Source organism: Sinohyriopsis cumingii, chromosome 1 (genome assembly GCF_028554795.1).
Source record: "Sinohyriopsis cumingii isolate HCF-2022 chromosome 1, ASM2855479v2, whole genome shotgun sequence".
NCBI lineage: Eukaryota > Metazoa > Mollusca > Bivalvia > Unionida > Unionidae > Sinohyriopsis > Sinohyriopsis cumingii.
Genome location: NC_142961.1, coordinates 169664782 through 169686307, shown reverse-complemented (window position 1 = coordinate 169686307; position 21526 = coordinate 169664782). Strand labels below are relative to the sequence as shown.

The 21526-nt window shown below is 35.1% G+C and overlaps 2 protein-coding genes across 6 annotated transcripts in view; one reads left to right on the top strand and one right to left on the bottom strand.

Moving 5' to 3' along the window:
- LOC149808363 (uncharacterized) overlaps positions 1–5065 on the top strand; it is a 37473-nt gene extending 32408 nt beyond the window's left edge. For all 3 annotated transcript variants that reach the window (XM_089976180.1, XM_089976188.1, XM_089976171.1), the window contains exons 11-13: positions 607–711; positions 1419–1514; positions 2621–5065. In XM_089976180.1, the coding sequence (XP_089832306.1) occupies positions 607–711; positions 1419–1514; positions 2621–3667 (1248 nt within the window). In that variant the 3' untranslated portion in view covers positions 3668–5065. The remainder of the gene's footprint in view (positions 1–606; positions 712–1418; positions 1515–2620) is intronic.
- Positions 5066–5141: 76 nt separating this feature from the next.
- The window catches only part of LOC149808362 (uncharacterized), a 41427-nt gene continuing 25042 nt past the window's right edge, over positions 5142–21526 (bottom strand). For all 3 annotated transcript variants that reach the window (XM_089976198.1, XM_089976207.1, XM_089976216.1), the window contains exons 8-9: positions 16947–17021; positions 5142–12631 (exon numbers count right to left, since the gene is read on the bottom strand). In XM_089976198.1, coding sequence (XP_089832324.1) covers positions 12548–12631; positions 16947–17021 — 159 coding nt within the window. In that variant the 3' untranslated portion in view covers positions 5142–12547. The remainder of the gene's footprint in view (positions 12632–16946; positions 17022–21526) is intronic.

The following is a 21526-nucleotide window of genomic DNA, read 5'->3' as shown; positions in this document are numbered from 1 at the left end:
TGGGACCCCTTAGTCTTAATATGCCTTTGACTGACTTGTGAAATGGGCTGCCTCAAAGAGAGATGGGACCCTTTAGCCATAATATGCCTTTCTTTGTTATTTTTTATAGAATCTAAACAGCATGGCTTATAGTCAGAACCATTCACTTTGTGAATCGTTATTAACATCTCTAGTAAATGTGTTTATATTTTCAATTCAGTGTGTCTCACATTTATTGTCATAAGGCCATCGCTGAACAATTCAGATATCATGTTCATTCACTTGCTTCATTGAAAGATTCTTTTGTGACTATGAATTCAGTCACATTGTCAACTTTAGCATCTCTACTTTCAAAAGGCAGTTTGTTTACTTCATCTACAGACAAATCCAATAAATCAAAAGTGCTGGCATCTGTGTCCATTGTTTGTTTACAATAGAAAGTAGTTTCTTATAGACAATACTATTTTTAGACACACATGTTGTGCAGTATTAAGCTGTTCAGTATCACAACATACTGAATGATTCTGGCAGTGTAATGATAATGGAGAAAAAAAATGAGAATATGATAAATAATGATATATAATGAAAAAGAATATGTTGTGGTACTTGTGATCATACTTATTTCAGGCTGTGGAACGAGTGCTGCTGCCCCATCTCTCACAGTACTGGGTTCATCTGATAAAACACTTGGAAATCCAGCCCACCATCAAACCCAAATCTGAGCTGTCCAAGGTGAGTTTTATATAACCTTAAATTATTTTAGAATGCAGATGTTCACGACAACAAGATAGTGACTTTTCTATTCACGCATCTGTAGATAATTGCAATAAAATGGTACAGTTCCAAGAACTTTACAACTTACTATAACAAAATATCATGCTTTAGAAAAAAATCTAACTTAACAAACAGTTTTACAACTGCTGGGGGGGGCCAAGTGGTCTAAAGCGCTGTCCGTTACGGATCACTGCCATCTCACCTCTGTCTACGTTGGTTCGAGTCTCGGATTCGGCTAATGTGGGTATGTGAGAAAGCTTGCCAGTAGCTTCTCGTGGGTCAGTGGTTCTTTCTGGGATTTTCCCGGGTTCTTCCTCCACCATTAATACTGGCCGCCATGTATAGCCTATCGTGTGCTGAAAAATGGCATTAAACCCTACAGCAACAACAACAACAACAACAAAAATTACAACTGCTGGAAAACCATTGCATTATAAAATCTTATCTGAACTGTATATTCAGAATTTGTAGATGAGTGTCTCAAATTTACAATTGTGTTGCATTATTTGATGGTAATATCTTAGAAAATAATTCTGAATAATTTAATAATGATATTTCAAAATTTTAAGTGAACAATTTTGGCATTCATGGCTCTAAAACTAGTTTCTTTCTATGTTCAAAGTTGAGATAGGATGGTATGGAAATAATCTGTTATTCTGTTTCAGTATTTGGTCCAGCCTTCAGACTGGAGCCATTTTGAAGAACTGAACTCACAAATTTGGTTCAGGTTTGAAGCCCAGAAAGTGTATGGGGCTATTTTGGTGAGTAGAAATTACTTTCTAAACAAAGATTATGAAGCAAGGAACAGCATTTTGGGGTCTATTTGGACAGATCCGACACAAGTACAGAATAAGATTAAAAGGGAAAATATTTGGCATGCAAGTGGGAATCTGCTTCTGATCTCATTGTTTTAGAATATCAGAAGATTATGATCCACCATGTTGATGATTGTACATATTAAGATAAAAACACCTGTGATGGATCACTCCACCCAAAAATTACTCTCTGTTATAAATATTTATAGGTTCACATGTCTCAGATAATAACTTAAAATTTACATTGTTATTTATTCATAATTTTTACTAAATATCCACATTAGCATTTGCATGCATTATTTTCCATTATTATTTGATCCATCAGCGCATAAAAGATAAAAAGTTCATACATTCATCCAGTTTTATTTATTTTGTATACAAAAATTAAAAATTGCAACAATACAAAAGGTATGTTGTACTGTGCATGCAGACATTAAACAACAAATGAACAAAAACTATATTTCACATATCCTTTCTTAATGTTCCCTCCCTCATTGGTTTGGGATGTAGAAATGGCCTGATGGCCCTCCCCATAGGCTCTGGAATGTTGAATAGGCCTATATTAGTTGCTCCCTCCTGTCTGTCATAAGAGGCAACTAATGGAAGCAATCTTTACCTGATTATATTGACACTGAGGAGGTATTAGAAACTTTAAGAGTAAGGTTTATATCAGAAATTTTTTGACATTTTATTTTGAAGGTTTTACCTTTTTTGGTCTTTATTTTGGTTCTTTATTACTTTTGGGGATACCTAAACTTACTTAGCTATGTAGCCAGAATTGTGCTGATGTGCTGTTAAACCCTATACAGTCATACAAATATCCTTATTTAATGCGACACCAATTACTTTCTTAATACTTCACGTAAGCTATGGATTAGTTTTATTATTATATATTCAAGATTCATGGTAATAATGGGGAAAACAAAAGTATTTAAAGGTCATTGAAATTCTCTCCAAGATAAGTACACCCACCCAAATATTACTAAAGATAATTCTGGTACCTAGTGACACCTTTTTTCCTTCCTAATTATACTTTTAACGTTCTCTTTCAGCTTTGTGTTGAATCAATACTGCGGAAGAAAATTAAGGAATTTAAATCACACTGCTTCAGGAGTTACAGCTCTGATGCATCTTCTGAAACTACCACAGTGAAAATAGAGCCAGATGTTAAACAGGAACACATAAAACAAGAGCATTATGTTACCAAGTCTAGTACTAGTTCAGGATCTGTCTCATATTTTGACAAGTCTCCATCTTCGTTTTACACAGAAATGTATGAGTACTTTGGAGATACTCTTGTTATGTTGTTGCCAAATGTTGAGGGCCTAAAGGAAATGGTATTCAAACCCAAGTCAGAGGACATAATTGTAAGTTTGGAGGATAGCGAGTCCAAAAAGACAGGTGAAGAACTTCTGGATGAATTGATGATCCAAGTTAGAATACAGGAGGAACTGGATAGAAAGAAGAGAGAACAGGAAAGAATTGAGCAAGAAAAACGTAAGAAAGAGGAAAAGGAAAGGTTGGAATTAGAGCGTAAACGTAGAGCAGAGGAACTGAAAGAGCAAGAAAGATTGGAGAATGAACTGCGCAAAGAGGCAGAAAGACGTCGACGGCTGGCAGAGAAAGAAAAATATGAAAAAAGAAAATCAGATACATTTGAGGAAGAAATTGATGTTGACCAAGCTGAAGTTAAATCAGATAGATCGGAAAAGTCAGAGGAAGAAGAACAGTATCAGACAGAGGCTCCAGAAGATGTGTCACTTGCAGTTAAAAGTACTGTCAGTGGGCCAGGGCAGGGAATCAAACTGACAATAACAAAAAGACCAAGATTGAAATTGAACATAAAAACAGGGAAATCCTCCCCTGTTCCTACCACATCAAGAGAATCTCGTGAGAAAGACTCTAAGCATGGACGTAAACGTAAACAAAGTCTCTGTAGTCCGAAGGATTCTGATCAATTTGAATTGGATCAAGAGCAATATGATTTTTTAGCTAGTCATGCATTATATTCCTCAGAGGGGGAATACAGTTCAGATGGTTCATCATATCGTAAACCATTGACCCTTAAATTAAAGAAAAAGGAAACAACATCAGAGTGAAATCTCAGAACATGTACAATTAATTGAGAATTCACTTTAATATGTGTTCAGTTTAAATGTGTCCATCTTCCACTTTTTTAAATAATGGTAACACCGATACAAGAGAAAACTGATTTTACTATAATATATTGCGACAAATACCAGTAGCAATAAAGTACAAACTTACACTTCTTTGGTCCCAGATGATGTCAGCTGGCATGTGCAAGAGTTCAAGTCCATTTCAACAGGTTTAGTATGAATACTTTTCCTGTGTTCTGAAAATATACTGGACCAAATTGAAAATGGTAACTGTTAACCGTAACAATTGATAGTCCAGATATTTTAGGCTGGCAAATGAAGTTTGGGTCCTTTTAAAGTATAATTTGTAGCAGATTCTGTGAAACAAGAAATTTTTGTACAAATAAGTGCTATTTAGTCATTTGGGGTAATTCTCTGCAAGGTATTTTGTTTATGCATGGCATAAGGGTATCCTGTTAATGTTGTTTTTTTTCCATTGTTATAAACAGTAAGCTAGTTCATGTATACCCACTATCAGTTTACCTACAATGCCCTTGCAGAAATTTATTTGCCTTGCTAAAATGATCTTTACACGAGTTTCAATTGCATGCCATCATCAGCTAAAAATAGTCAGGCCAAATTTTGAATTCTTTTAGCCCTCTAAAACAGTGATTCCCAAAGGGGGTGGTATCACCCCCTTGGGGGCAGTGGCATTACCAAAGGGGGGTGCTAATGCTGAATAATGCCTTTTACAGGGTTAGGTAGGAAGCGCTGAGGATAACCAAGGGGGCAGTTGCCTGAAAAAAGTTTGGGAACCACTGCTTTAGAATAAATGGACTGTCTTTGTTAAGGTTATTTTAATTTCTTTTTCAATACTTGAGGAAGATGTACCTAGTCAACCCAGTTTAAATAGACTTTAATATTTGTCTATCCAGGACACTAGGTTGACCTGGACTTTTCTTGCTCCGGTCTCAAAGAGCACATCAGGTTGCCACTTTGAACATAAGGAGTACTTGGAACTTGTACAATTGATATGGATTGAGAAGAAGAAATAATATTGTAGAAATGGACAACAAACCAGTCAAATTATCTAATATCTGTCCAGTCTCAATTTGAAAATTTAATTTTTAATACTTTTCTTTACGTGTTAATGGGTTGAAGTCTCAATTTACATTAGATATCAAATAAGACTTGTATTAGATATTAATTTTTGAATTTAACAGATTTATAACAATTTGTTATACTCATGAACAATACAAACAAAACATGCAGTCTCATTTATCAGGAGTATCTCCAATTTTACCAGGACAAATAGTCTAAAATCATGCTTGTATGGCTGTTCATTTCTTTATGTTCTGAAATTTGTTTGCTCTAGCAACCAAATAAATCATTTTATCTGGATTGTGTTACAAGTCAAAATTACTCCATACAACAGCAAGGTCCATCATAATATTGGTTCCATCTTTTTTCGTTACCGGCATTTACCCTGTGAAAGTCTGTCTAGATAGATAGATAGATAGAGACATAGGGTATCTACATTTCTCTTAGTAGATGTAAAGCTATGTCTGTCAAATACATTACCTGATCACATTACATTAACTTTTTCTGCTACCTCCAAAGTGAACCCTCTAAAAAAGATGGGAAAAAAATCTTTCTGACTATATATATTATGTGGACAAAGGGAAGCAACTCTTGGTGAAGGCTACCCATCATTGCTTTTTTTAAAAAAGTTTTCAATGATAGCTTTAATTTCACTGTAGGAGAAGCAGAAACCACAACAAAATAATTTGGAAACAATGATTCTTTATTGAAAACACTCATTTAAAACATTCAAGTAGGCAGGTAATTCATGATAATATGCTAGAAGTCAATGAAAAAGACTTTAATAAATGACAACAGTATATGGCTGAGACTAAAATTGATTAGATAAGCCTTTATGAAAGAAATACAAATCATCAGACAAGTATACAAACCAATTAAGTAAAATATCTATTTACAGTACATATCCAATGACGATAAGTTTGTGGTACATCCACTACCTCACAAATCCAGTCCTCCCAAGCTAAAAGGACATTAGCCCCATCTTTTGGCGTATTTTTAGCAACAAAACTGCAAGAAAACTGTCTGCTTGCCAAGATGGAAGTAGATGTGTTTCCTGTTTGGACAGAAAGATTGTTGCCCTAATTCCATTAATCATCAATTATTACTGGCGCAATTGCGTACATACTTCCAGGGATGTAGCCACAGTGAGGTCTTAGTGTGTGCCTGTATTGTGATTGGGTTCATGGCCTGAGAGTTTTGTTTTTCACCTTATCTTAAAGAAGATCTTGTACCCAAAACTGTGCTAGCAAGAGTACTTCATATAGTAATGAAATTGTGTTATGATCAAACAAACAAGATATGGAATGACAAGAAGACAACAAAGTTTACCTTCACTGCAGACAGAAGTTTGTATTTGTCAGTGGTGGTAATTATCAATATTGACTAATCATGAAAAGAAGCCTCACGGTGCAGAATTGCATTATCATATCTACAAATTAGCATTTTCACTAATATATGCATGGTATGGTGGTGGTACAACATCGATCGAGTTTCATGACTAACACAGTACAAGTATCTGTATCTGAGAAACAAAAATAAAATTGACATAGTTCATAAAGTTGAAATGATGGTCATAGTGACTTTATTTTGGCTCACTGATGTAGCACTCCTAAAAATGTATGAACAAATGAAAATGATCTAGTTAGAACAAAAGTAAGACAAGAACTGCAATGTGAAGGTTACAACATAAGCTTTCTGCACTTTATTGCATGCAAGTAAATAAAGTTTAAACCACAAAATGACTGCATTCGCCATCTTTCACATGGAATTGATGGTTCCCCCTTGTTTCAATAACATGAGAATTGTTTGAACTTAAGAGCAAAGCTGTTTTCTCAACCTTTTGTGACTTGGTTGTTAACTTTACATAAACTAATGGCAACTCAACTAATCATTTAAGAATACTAACAGACTTTAAATTTCTCCTAATAAAAAAGTGAAAATTTGCCACCTTTTACAAGTGCTTTGTTTAGGTTCCACTCTACAGTTTCATACTTTGCAAAGGGTTTGATTTTTAAACAAAGAGAATTTCTCAGGTTTTTCTCTAGTTATAATGGCTATTTAAAAAGACCTTGGTACTGTTAAAATAACTTTATAACTCTCTTCATTTTGGCGTACTATTTATCAGTGTAGTTTGGATTATAGATTATACAGCTTAGCCTTACTTCAAATGTGAATCTCTCAGAAGACTGATAGCTTCACTTGGTCATTTTCACTTCCTGGACTAAGGTAAATTGGAAGCAAACTAGCCAATATCTTTTTTTCATTTTTATTTCATATATTTTATGATTCAATTTTTGCACTTTCAGAAGTTATTGTTGCCTACTAAGGCAAAATTTCATTTTCCTTATTTTTATAACTACTGAAGTTCGTTTACTTTGGACTAGTTCATGTACATTTCTTGAGCACATGGGATCAATCATTTTGATCAGCTGTCTGCTTTAGGCAGTTCACTTTTCCCACTACCACATGTAAAGAAAAGGTCAGTTAAAGTACATGAAAGTTGCAAAGCAGTATGCCAACAGTCTCTCCATTGTGCCTGCTGTAAATGCGGATAACTTTGCCTTATACCTGTCCCTCCTTCAGAAGTATATAATAACTGTTGAGTGGAACCATTAGGTTATTGCATAGAAGTGTATCCTCTATACTCTTCTACAATGCATTCATTTAGAGCAGGGTCATTCAACTATTTCTGGTTGTGGGCCAAAGCAAATAAAATGCCTATGGTCACAGTCCACATGAGCAAGAACAGTTTCATAATTAAATACAAAAATTACACAACTATTAAATAACACTAACATTCTTATTACATGGTTGTAATAATAATATTAAGTACGATAAGTCATATATTGTAACAGATACATAAAACTTCATCAGAAAGCAATACAGAAAAATGGAATAAGTATTAATTAAAATGCACATTTCCAAAAGGACTGTCTACAGGCCATATAATGTGAATGATTCAACCGCACACGGCACCCATGTTGGACACACCTGATCTAGAGCATTAGACTCTAAATTGCAAGGTCCCCAAGAAACATGAGTACTATACAAACTCACATTCGAGTTGAATCCAGCTGCAAACAACATGGACTCTGATCTGCCGTCACATAATGTGCTGGTAGATCACAGTCTATATGGTTTATGATTACTCCAAAACAAACTGCATAGAGCCAGATCTGCTGGCACATTATACAGCTGCAGATCTTGGTCTGTGTATTATGCATTTGGACACCACTTAAATGCAAGTACATATAGACTACCTACTATTATCAAAATGCATGTGAAATTCGAATGTTTGAAAGCAGCTTTGTAAAACTGAAGGTCACAAACTTGATTTAACATGATTATATAAGAAATTAATGTTTTCTTATCCACTTCAATATATGTAGGTACTGCATGCTCATTAAAGTTATGTGAGCTCTAATGCTTGGATAAGGTTTCAACATCAGCATCACGCAAAAATATGTATTACGCACCAAAGCTCGATAGAATAAATTTCCCATTGGATACTGTAGCTAAGGTGTAGCAACAGTATCAATGTGATAATTGGTTGCTAAGGTGTAGCAACAGTATCAATGTGACAACTGGTTGCTAAGGTGTTGCAACAGTATCAATGTGACAATTGGTTGCTAAGGTGTAGCAACATTATCAATGTGACAATTGGTTGCTAAGAAGACTAATAATATCAAATCAAAGCACACCAAAATTTATCTGACTGGATTGAATCCATTTCTTTGATGTAACCATTATAGTCATGAAGAAGATCATGATAATGTTATTATTCATCCTATTATTATTATTATTATTATACATGGACAACTGACCCATCTGTATTTCTGCTGCAGTTCAGAAAGAGGTCAGGTATGTTTACACTTTTATCCCCTTGTGATCTTTTCAGATATTTCACTAATGTATGTGTTTATATTTTATCTTTAACAAATTTACCAAGGCAATTTCTGCTTAAATCAACATCTGTATTAAAATGTTTAAATTACAATGACAACAAAAGACAAAAGAATGGCATAAAAACAGGAGAAATGATTCATGCTCAACTGCGACATGTCTTACAATATGTAGGTACCACTTTGGTAGCCTAAGTGGTTGGAGCATCCACCTTGGATGTGGGAGGTCATGGGTTTTACCCACTGCTGAGTCGTACCAAAGACTCATTAAAATGGTACAAATAGCAGCCTTGCAAGGCACTCAGCATTAAGAGGCTATTGTTAGGACTGGTGGGCCTCGTGTCAGGATAATGTGACTGGGTGGGAAATGATGCTACAAGTCTGGCATGATGCCCCAGTGCTACAAATCACTATAAGCTGTCACACTACAGGCATTGAAATGATAGGAATGAAAAATTGTTAATGCTATCTTAAGACCCAAAACACATACAATATGTAAACTCGTACTGGAAAGCAAATTAGGTCAATTTTAAGTTTGCAGTGTTTGACAGATTACTGATTTCACTTTTCAGATGTATTCATACATGACCCCCATTTATTTTCAGGCAGTGCAACATGATTTTTGTCTCTTTCCTAAATGTATCCACCAAAACCCAAAACAGATATTGGTTCAACTTATATTTATAACAGGGCATAACAAATCCACTTGCCTAATGCTTGCAAGAAGCTGAAAAAAATGAATTGGGCAAGTTCAAATTTGCCCCAAGTCCACAAAACAGAGAGAGAATGGTTGTGTTCAGTTTACAATGCTTAATTTTCTCAAAGTTTGATACTCTGGGCTTTTCCATATGGTACCCACGGAAGACAGTTTAAAGAAAAATATTTGCCAGGGTATTTTGATGTCAAAGAGTTCATGATAAGATAACTCTCAATTGTATCCATGGGTGGGTACCCCACATTAAAAGTGCCTTCCCTGGGTCCCAGATAATGGAACAGCCCTCTGTAATTCTGCCACAGTACCACATATCAGAACCTTTGTTAGTATTTATATCTACCTAATGCTTCTATTACATAAATGGCCACAGTTGCAATAATCTATCCTTTCTGTCACTTCCATCAGATAGTCCATTTCAAGGTAAGTTTCACATTTTCACATTAAAATGATAATATGAATATTTATAATTTTGTGCAAGTTTGGAGAAATAGGGAATAAATATTAATGTTTAATTTATCAGCTGCATTTTAATCATAATATCTGAAAAGTATATGCATTTGCCAACTTGTCTAACCTAGCCACAGGGAATCTGCGAGAAAGCTCAGAAATGTGCAGAGCTTGCTCTCAAAAGTCAGTTTGTTTAAGACTGTTTTGATGCATATTACCGATTTAAAAATGATTAGGTGACAATTGTTAATAATTAGGGAGATTTCTTCTAAAGGTGTGTCTGGAAACAACAGACATTTGTGTATGTAATAATTACTGGAGGCCTAAACATAATTACTGTTTGACAAATAATTAAATAGATAAAATTAAGTGCTCACAAAACAGGGGCTAACTGGGAACAAGGATGGAGCCAGCACATGTGTCCCCACATTAAAAATTGGTACAAAATAACCGTAGTGTTTCTGTGGTAAGATTTTTTTTACAGTTTGATGGTTAACACATTAACCCCTGGAGCTTTTTGTCATTTTTGCCTACAAATTGAGTAGGAAACGCATTTTGAAAGCTATTTCTGAATAGACTCAAAAACACCAAATCACCGGTCATCTTTCAATACAATACTGCCTAGTGGTATTAGAAACATCGGTTTTCGTTGGCTATTTGACTCATTCATGAGCAGAAGGGTAAAAGTTGGACTTTTTTTTTTTTTTTTTTTTTGCTAAACGGAGCCATTATTTTTGTATGGAGACCACTCTTTATTCCAAATGCCCATCTTATCCTACTTTTTGCAAAGGCTCATCTGTCTGTTTGCATTTCATACCAGTTTGTCTTAGATCTGAGACCAAAAAGTCTAAAATCCGGACACAAAATCAGATTCCAACCATGGGCAAATTTTGGGTAAAAAAAAGTTGGGTCCAAAAAATGAGGTTTTTCTATCTGTATTTTGTAGTGCAACTAGATATTCCAGATTATTTGGTATCATTGTAGAGCTACATCTGTCTACCTTTCTATAATACCACCCACTTTAGTGTATCATGCATGACCATGACGCTACAGAGCTCGGCAGTAGGCTACTACCTCCTGCCCCGTAAAGTCATTGCTAGGGGTTAATGTGTTAAAACAGTGGATCCCAACCCCGAGGTCATGACCCAAATTAGGGTTGCGAGATCATTCTGGAGGGTTGCCAGGATTTTTATGAGGGTGGCAAAACTTATCGAAATGTGGAAACAGGTAATGAATCTCAGAAAAAAATATTGTTTTGGGTTGTGGCCAAAAATGCTTGGGAACTGCTGGTTAAAAGTAGGTACTATAAATGGAGGAGCTTTGCCCCTTAGGCCCCCAACAGGGGTTTCATCCCATATACCCCTTGCTAATTGTTTATGCTCCCATCCCCAGATGATATTTCTGGATCCACCCCTGCAAATCATTGTTAATGTAGGCTATGCCAAATAAAGGAAACCTGATATGCTCAAGCTTTATCAAAATGAAGTAAACACAGTTGTTCTTGGTTGCCAAAATGTTCAGTTCAAGGTCTTTTACCTAAACATATCTCTCTCCCTCTCTCATAAAAATATAGCTATTTATAAAACCTTATGTATCTATATATATCTGTCTTTGCTCTTCTTATGCATTCTAGCCTTTCCTGTTTTTTCTTAAGTTGGGGGGACTGTATAATATAACTCAAGTTCAAGAAAGCATATTATATTTCACCTACTTAACTTTTGTTGTCATTTTTGCCATCATATTTTGGAGTATACTCACATCTCCCAAGAAAATCTTCAGTTTTTCCAGTCAGCCTGTCCAGGTGAAGCTGACTTTAAGAAAAATTTGTGACGCCCTGTATAATATATACAGGATACAAGTGAACAAGAAATATCTGTCATTCAATGGTTGAAAATGCTGAAGTTTTTCACCCATGCGATGAAATATATCCATTATGAACTCAGGACAAGCACATTTTTCTTTTTATTTTATACTCGAACTATTGGCTAGATAAAGTGTATAACAGAATGAAGTACCAGATTTCTTAGGCTTCTTGCATGAAAATGCCAGCTGTTTATTTTTGCTGTTTTGTTGTATATTCACACTGAAAAAAACAATAGTAACATAATTCTCTTTCCCAATTCAAGAGGGGAAAAAGCACATGAATTTTTTTTAAAAATTAAGTACCTTGTGGGATTTGAGGTTACCATGATTACTACTAGATCAAGCAAGTGACAACATGACAGATTCAATTTTTTGGGTCATAATATTATTGATGTCTATTGACTGCAGTGAAATTTTTTTGGTTGAAAATTCATTCCAATGATTTATTTAAAGTACGTGGCTTAGAAATTCCACTAATTCACTGACTGGCATGAACTAATACAAGACTTAATTCAGCATAAAGAATTAGTTAATATGAACTTTCTTTTAAACCGTTATCCTGACAGAATCTCATAAAGTACATATGAGGTAGAATATAACCTAACTGGTGTGCATAATTCAGATCTAAGATTTTTTACATCAGCCTCTACAAAGTTTAAAATTTTGTTCAACAAGTTTTTTTCATATAACTTAATAAAAATTATGAATACAGTGTGACAGAAAAAGTTTAGATTTTGTGCAATTCCACAGTAACCTGAACCCTAGAAAAGTTTTTAAATCCCAGTATCTCTGAAACTCAAGCACTGTCTTTGAAAAAGTACACTATTTTCTTTGGAGTTATGGATTGGATAATTATCAGGTGATCTCTTGAAGAGCTGCTGCTGAGTCTGACATCTCATTCAATTGCTTCCCCAGAACATCTAGCTTCAGATTCATGTCCTAGTAAGAGAAGAAAAAAAACACCAACATGTAGCAACTACAATGAAATGTTAGACAGTCTGAACTCATTGGGAATCAAAAAGAGTTTGGTTATTCTGTAATGCCATTTATACACACTTGATAATATATGACATATACATGTAGTGGACTGGTCTATTTCTTTTACCTTAAAATTTATTTCTGATTAAAAGATCAGTAGAGGAGAGTTACAAGTCACCTGCAGCTACACTGACATCCATGTCACTAGGCTATGTGGTTCAAGGCTGGATTAGTATTATTAAATTGAGGACCAGAGATCTTGATATTATACTTTGAGGTAGAGCTGTTTGCCATCTTGATTTATTTAGCTATAAAAATATATGATTTGTCAACTTTAATGGCAATTCAGGCAATAGCAGGCGTTCAAACCAACTTAGTTTGATTCTACATTACATTGGAATTACTTTCTTTGCTGCATCCAAATCCAGTCTTCCCAAAAAGACACAAAAAAAACCCGTCTTTATGTCTGTATAATTATATGGACAAAGGGAAGCAACTTTTACAGTTTAACTCCCCTTTCTACCTGCTAGGTGGAAACCTTGTATCCCATTTAAAACATTTTATTTTTTACTTAAACACTTTAAAGGATATTCACATTGTAGGAATGGGTGGGAGGGATTTTTTGTAATGTGAACTATTAGATATTAAAAAAAGAAACATAATTTACTAAAACAAATTTGCTTTCTCTGTCAAATTCATTACTTGATCATATTACATTAGAAGAATATGTAAGGGAAAAAGGAAATGATAAACATCCTACAACTCCCTGTGTCACCCAGGCAGAGCATAATTGTTCTACTATCGATCAAGTTTTCCTAATGTTAGTTTAGCATAATGGAAGACCTAAGTTTATACACGTGCATGGGAGATCCCTGTGCAGTCTGCACTTGGTTATGGTCTCACCTTTCAAGTTTTTCCAGGTGAATCCAGTGAAAGTGACCAATACAGCCTGGTTATGAGGTTGTGATGTCATAAATGGGGAGTGGTTACTGCCTGTACAGCTACCAATGGCAAGTCCTTGTCCCTCATATACAAGCTGGAAAAAGTGAACTGGGCATGCCATCCAGGACCATGCCTCAAATGGAGATGTGTTTGAATGCCTGGCTCAAGGAAATTGCATGTATTTCATGAGCTGAGATTTTCATGAGGAGTACCTGTTCCTGAGAGAGGTCAGTGTATGCTGATTTTATAACTCCCTGTAACCAAGCAGCTGGCAATTGTGTTGTTTTGTCTTGCTTTCCAGACTTGAGAGGAAGAAAAAGCCTATCTTGGTAGTTGTTAATGTTAATATCTGAGAACATGTACAAAATCTTGGAATTTCACCTCTCTTGACATATCGATCAAAGAGAGGGAACAAAAGTTTATTTCTTCACTGCCTAGTGATGGCAACCTGTTGCTTTTTATGGTAATAAAACCAGGTTGTTTCATCAGAACTAATGATCCATTGGGATGGAACCACATAAGTTAAGGTCCACAGAGAGGGCTCCTGGCTCACAGACTCTGCATGTTGAGGCAAGCATCAGAAAGCAAGTTTTATATGATAGCTGGTTGACAGGCTCGAACTTGGATGAATTTCAACAACCAGGAGGAATTCCATTTGAAGAATAATGTGAGTATATTCTGAATAAACTGAAATTGGACATCAAGTTGGAAATGTCCTTGTTGTGTCCAAAATCATCTCATTCATGGGTTTGAAACATGTCTGGGTCCTGGACTGTTATCATTTTTTGGTGATGGGAGCAACTTCTTGTCTTAAAAGAGAAAGAGAAAGAAGTTAGCCAGCCGAGGAATGGCAGTAGAGAGCTAACCTGCCAACCCTGACGAGTCCATCTCACTAAGGCAGTTGATTTATTTCCGTAAGATTTACCAGTTTTCAGTAAGGTGTAACAAAATATCAATAACTGCTATTGTAAAGATGGAAAACATAGCTAAAAGGTAAACACATCAACGATAAACATTATGTTCAACACAAAAGTCTGTGTGTGTTTGATTTGAATTTTTAATATAGCTTTAACAATTTTTCAGTCATATCGCTACGATGTCTGCAGTGGGACAGTTTATAGTGATGTCTAGTACTAGGGCATCATGCCGCAGACATGTAGCACAATGTCCCACCCAGTCACATTATCCTGACACCAGACCATACCAGTCCTAACACTAACCTCTTAATGCTAAGCGCCAAGCGAGGCAGCTGTTAGTACCATTTTTGTAAGTCTTTGTTATGACTCGGCTGGGGATTGAACCCACGACCTCCCGCATCTGAGGTGGACGCTCTAACCACTAAGCCACCGGAGCGGTCAACAGTTTGTAATGTATGCATAGACTTTATTTACCACTAGTACAGTTGCAAAATCTCTCGTTCCAAACCCTATGCAGCTCAATGACTTATTGCTATCTCTCAAAGATTTCTTCTATTGCTGCCTTAAAGCTGAATTTTCTTGGATGATTCAGGCATTTCCATTTCATCTCCTTTGTCTAGGCAGGGATTATCTTCCTCTTGTATACCTTGGGTCCTTGAATAAAGAGTACAGCATTCCATATGGCAATTACATAGGTATTATAGAAAGCCGGTTTTGAGCAGCTGGGTCACTCTATGAATAAAGCCAGTTCAGTATGAAGAGGCATAGTAATGTTCAGCCTGCTGGTCAGTTTCGCTGTGCAATATTGCTCAGCATAAGATAAAGAAATTGTCAGAATACATGGCCACCCTGTGAGTCTGTAATAAGCAATTCGTGACTACTATAGTTGTATATTACACATCTGTATGGCTGAACCAGTTGCTCAACAGTCAGAACAAATGGTGGATAATAAATGCTATCATGGTTGGGCTGTACGGCCAGCCAGCCATCTGTCCATACAAGTAATATTGTGGTTCATTTGGTATGGCCAGCCATACATGTCAAATAAGCGGCACATCCAACAAGAATATTGTGAAGTATTGATAGAGTACCTGGTATTGAAGGTGGAGATAGGTATGGCTCTGCACCCTCGTTGGGTGATAATTGACTTACAATTGTCATGGACAGCAATAAAAGCTTATCCCCAATGTGATCCTGAACAATTTTCTGTTCCATTATCAACAATCGCATCTACAACACCTAAAGATCTGGAATTGTCTTTGGTATCTTCGGAGAGGGGGGTTAAGGGAGCATTTCAAGATCCCCAATGAGGTTGTTTTTGCGGCACTCGAGTTATTTCTTAAGGACTTGAGACCATATTTTCCCTATCCACACCAACACCCCTCCATGACTTTGAATCACTTCCAGGTATTGTACTGTATTGTCATCTCTGTAATGAAGAAGAGAATAACCAAACAAGTACATAAGTCATATATATATATATATATATATATATATATATATATATATATATATATATATATATATATATATATATATAGTAAAATGAGCTATAATTAAAGTCATTGCCAAATAAAGCAGCCAGGAAATTTCAGCAGTGAAACCATAGGTTGCTATGAAAAACAATTATAATGAAAACGATACAATAAAAAAATATCAATAAATTCACCTTATTTTTTTACAAAAACTTGATTGTACCATATCAAGCAACATTTTAATTTGCTGTTCCAATTAGAGAAAAATGTGGATGAATAAATTTAACTTATAGAAATTCTAGAATTCTGTCATCTGCATGACGTTTTACATCATGGCAGTGAAAGGTAAAACTTGTTTAAACTGGAAATAACAGTACCCACCTAGCCGGTAGAAAGGGGACTTTTCTTATTAGAGTTGCTTCCCTCTGTGTGTGTGTGTGAGTGTGTACACACACTACTTTGTCTTTTCGAAAGGGCTTCATTCAGATGTAGCCAAAAAAGTTAATGTAAAGTGATTAGGTAATGTATTTAATGGAGAAACTATCTTCGTTACATAATTCATTCAAATAACCTATAATAGCATATATTACAGCATGTCAACAGAATTTGTTAATGATGTCTACATAATCGTGCTCTGTTTTATATGACCATGTTCAAGGAACAAATCTATTTGTGCCAAATGCATTTCATATAAATTCTGTTAGAATCAACAACCAAACAACAATTATTGTCATATCTCTTTTAATTAATATCATATGTACTCACTTGTAAGATGGGTCCAACTGCAAACTACATAGACCCAGAACTGCCATCGCATAATGTGCAATCAAATCTGGTTCTGTGCAGTTTATTCAGGCACATTATGCTAATGCAGACCTTGTTCTTAATTGTTTTAGTCTGACTTGACTTATAAGTGAGCACATACGGTAAATATTACTTTACCTGAATATTTTTTATATAAGTGCTGGTTTGCATATCAATTCCTGACAGTGTTTCTTTCAGTTTCTGAACAGCCACCTGAAGTTAAAAGGTAAAGTTCTATGATAACTTGGCATCTAAAGGAAAACAAACTGCTTGGGAAAAACAGATTACATTAAATGTAAAATGTGTAGAAAATTCTAAATTTTCAAAAGTTTTCCTTCTGAGCACTTCTGTATTTTTCTCGTACACGAAAAAGTTTTTTTTTCTTCTTAAAAGTAAGAAGAAGAAAAAACATAAAAAGTTTATTCTGATATCGCGTAGGTCTTCGCCCATGTCACAAACTTGGATTGTTTTTCCTTATTGGCTGCAAAACATACCATGTGGCTTTTTATTTATTTGTTGGTGACATTGTTGGCTGTTTAAACTTTTATATACAACCATTGGTTTGGAGTGCAGAAATTCAGAGGCCCCATGAAAGGAAGCTGCAAATTGGATATAAAATGCAATGAAATGTATCTATTGTTACATAAAAAAAACAAATTCTTTGTCCATACTGACAAACCATCTAAACAGTGCATTGTTATATCATAATAAGCTTATCCTGGCATCTAGCACGAGTTATGTATGTTGTGAAATATCCGATTTTTTTGTTGTTGACATTTCTGGTAACGGAGATCAACCAGACGAGGCATTGTCTCATAATCTATCTTTCATTGGATTTTCAGCCACTCGCTAGTAATTAATATATTTACAAAGACTGACATTTGTATGTGGATGGTAAGTACAATTCCTCTTCGTTTCACTCAGAATTAAATCCTTCAGAATGCTCACATTTTCTGTAATAATCCCTGTCATCAGAACACCTGCGTCTCTATCGTCTGTTGACCCTTTGTTAATTTTCAGACGCATGCGTGGTAGGCAGCATTACGCTGCTACCACAAATGTATAAAAAAAAATTAAAAAAATACATCTTACTTATTGGTTTATTCAGTAGGCATGGAGGGACAGTAACTAGAATAGTCTAAATGACAGCCAATTCCTTTTTAAAAATGTACCCAGATAAAATAGTTTGCTGAAATTTCAAAGGAAACAGATTACCTTTGAAGCACCGACTGTCATGAAAACGTGCTCAGCAAATGGAAAAAATACCAGTCTCAATCATGCATTACAATTATTTGATGTTGCCGCCACAATAAGAAATGGGCATTCATTTGGTTCTCCAAAGCTGTCCTTTAGCGGTGACTTCAATAGCGCATGCACCCTTCATCAAAGAAAGCCAACTACAATCTTTCAATAACAGCAAAGAACTTTTCTTCAAAGGAAGACAGTACCAAACTTAAATATAAGTGATGGAATCTGATGGATTTTTGCATTTTCCAACGTAACTGGAACACTTTAACTGTGCTGTGAAAGTTTCCTTTTTGTAGGGAAATAGTTTATGCCAACGGCGGCTTAAAACGCAAACTAACTTTTACTGACTTGGAATGTACAAGTAAATGTGCTTCGTCATTCGTTACGCGACTGTGCTATGTTTTTCCACTGAATTCAGACCAATATGTCCTGTTACAAAATTAATGAATATTTTAAAGCTGTGTGTGCATATTTTCGATGGAATCACTTGTATTGTGGATTCAATGTATATGATGAGGTTCGCAGGTGAGTACATGGTGTTGATACTCTATTCATGCTATACATTAGACATTTATATATAAACAGGATTCACGTATATGTACCAATTCATGGTTCTCTAAATAAAGTAAACTATTATATTATGTCTTCTCTGTTTTCACTACAGGTGTATTTCTCATTTAATATGCATCAATTCAAGATGGTAACTGTGCCAACAAAGCACGTATTTTACCGCCCGCATTTATTACCTACACCCCCCACACACACACAATTTTGTTGTTGTTGGGGGGGGGGTACATTTTCTTCGGCTAACTGACTTGGTTACATATAACATGGTTCGGTATATAACGTGGTCGGGTGTTATGGCTCCCAACTACGATGTTATAGCGGGGTCACACTGTACTTTCAAATAGCTACCATAAAATGACTAAAGTCATTTGATTAATTATGTATGTTAGATTCAAGAATTTGAATCATTATCCAAAACATGCTTACAAAACCTGTCTATAAAGAAAAAGCAATGTCTTTTAAGGACAGGTGCTCTTTGCAAGGCCCTCTGTACTTTCAAATATGTACACATTAACAGAAAAACTTAAATTTTAAGGTATTTTTGATGTGATCATTTAAGAAATGCTTAAAAATGTTTGTTTATGGCAGTAAGTAAGCAGGCTTACAATAAAAATAATGATTAAAGCAGTTATTTTGTGTCATTATAACATATCTCAGTAACATAAAAGGACTAACATAAATTTATTTTTTCCCACTTTTCCACGTGGCAAGTTAAATAAATTTCACTTACTCAACTACAAAATTAACTGGTCAGACAAACAACCTCTATTAATACAATGGTCCTTGCTCCCTATTTTCAAATTGCAATTAACTGGTCAGACAAACAACCTCTGTTAATACAATGGTCACTGCTCCCTATTTTCAAATTGCAATTTTTTAGTGTTAGTATTAAGTAAATTTTAAAAAGCTTCATTTTGAAGGCACCAACTTATATGCAATCGTTTATAGCTTATAACTCTATTCCAACTGTAAACTGCACAGACCCAGATCTGCCATTGGGTCAATGCAGCTTGTTAGTAGTAAGCAGTGGAACAAAGAATGGCAGATCATGGTCTATGTTATTAATAGTTGGCTTGACTTATAAGCAAGTATGCATAGTAATATGAATGATTATCAACCACTGGTTCTGAATATGTACATAAATGATTACCAACCACTGGTTTTGACCCTTCATTTGGTGCTATTATTATTATTGGTGCTTGCTGATCCACTGAGTGCTCATTCCTAATAATATGGATATCACGACTTTCTGCTCATTCCTAATAATATGGATACACAACAACTTTCTGCTCATTCCTAATAATATGGATACAACAACTTTCTGCTCATTCCTAATAATTTGGATATGACGACTTTCTGCTCATTCCTAATAATATGGATACAACAACTTTCTGCTCATTCCTAATAATATGGATACAACCACTTCCTGCTCATTCCTAATAATATGGATACAACAACTTTCTGCTCATTCCTAATAATATGGATACAACAACTTTCTGCTCATTCCTAATAATATGGATATGACGACTTTCTGCTCATTCCTAGTAATATGGATACAACAACTTTCTGCTCATTCCTAATAATATGGATATGACGACTTTCTGCTCATTCCTAATAATATGGATACAACAACTTTCTGCTCATTCCTAATAATATGGATACAACAACTTTCTGCTCATTCCTAATAATATGGATATGACGACTTTCTGCTCATTCCTAGTAATATGGATACAACATATATATCAAACTACACAGACCCAGATATGCCATCACATAACATGCCAACAGATCTGGGTCTTTTAGTTTGTTAGGTGTAATTGGTAGAAATATATTATGCAGATTGGGGTCTATATTGTTTGCTGTTGTATCTGACTTATTAGTAAGTATATATGGTACCTGTTTCATCAACTGTAGAAAAATGCTAGTATAGAATTTCTCTGTTTTAACTGAAGGCTCAGATTATCCTTCTTTGTTCATTTACTGATATATGTTTCGAGTTTTGAACGTCAATATTGCTCAAGGTTGTTTTATTTTCTGTTTTAAATTTTGTGCATTTTCCGGTCCACCTAAATATTGCTCAAACTAATGCACTGGTCCCAAGCTAGGCTTTCTAATGCTGATACCGGTTCTAATTAGATCACTCCAATATCTGTATCTCAGTGCCTTGAAAGTTAAATAATTTGAAATAAAAACAAAATAAGTGTATATTTAATAATTTTCACATTTTATAAATGATACAAAAATTCGGTTAACTAACTTTGTCCACAACCGGTGCATAAACTGGACCACTTTTTGTGGAACCTTGCACTATAATGGTTTGCATAATGAATTAGGTTTTTAACCAAATAAAAGATTCATCTACTTAACATATATGCCAACCATTATGCTTTTGGCATAATCATTACGCTTTTTTTCACTAAATTATGCCTTATGCGTAACTGTATTCAGATTATGCGTTTTTGGTATATCCCCCTCCCCAAAAATGAAATCATTTGTTTTCTCATTTTTATTAACATCCCATTGATCTTTCAGACCATATTCTAGAAAAGACGGCTTCTACATAACTACGACATAAATGCACGCTTGTCCGTAGACTTGCATGCACTTTCACAACAGTATTATGTTCTATTTATAGCAGCTGCCCTATTTCCAAGAAACATTCTGGTTTCTACTTTCAAACTTTTGACCTCGGTTTCTATTTTTAGAAGCTGTATTGCTTAGTTAGAAGAGAACAGACTGGTTTTCTAATTTTTAATCTCTGCTCGCAGATTCTTTGTTCTAATTCATATCTGGTACAGAATTAGTCTGTCAGTATTTGGTGCTCAAAGTAAAGTCAGATTTATTCTAGTCTATTATAGTGTTAGAGCAAAAATGTTTTTCAAATAATTCACAGATGGAGTAGA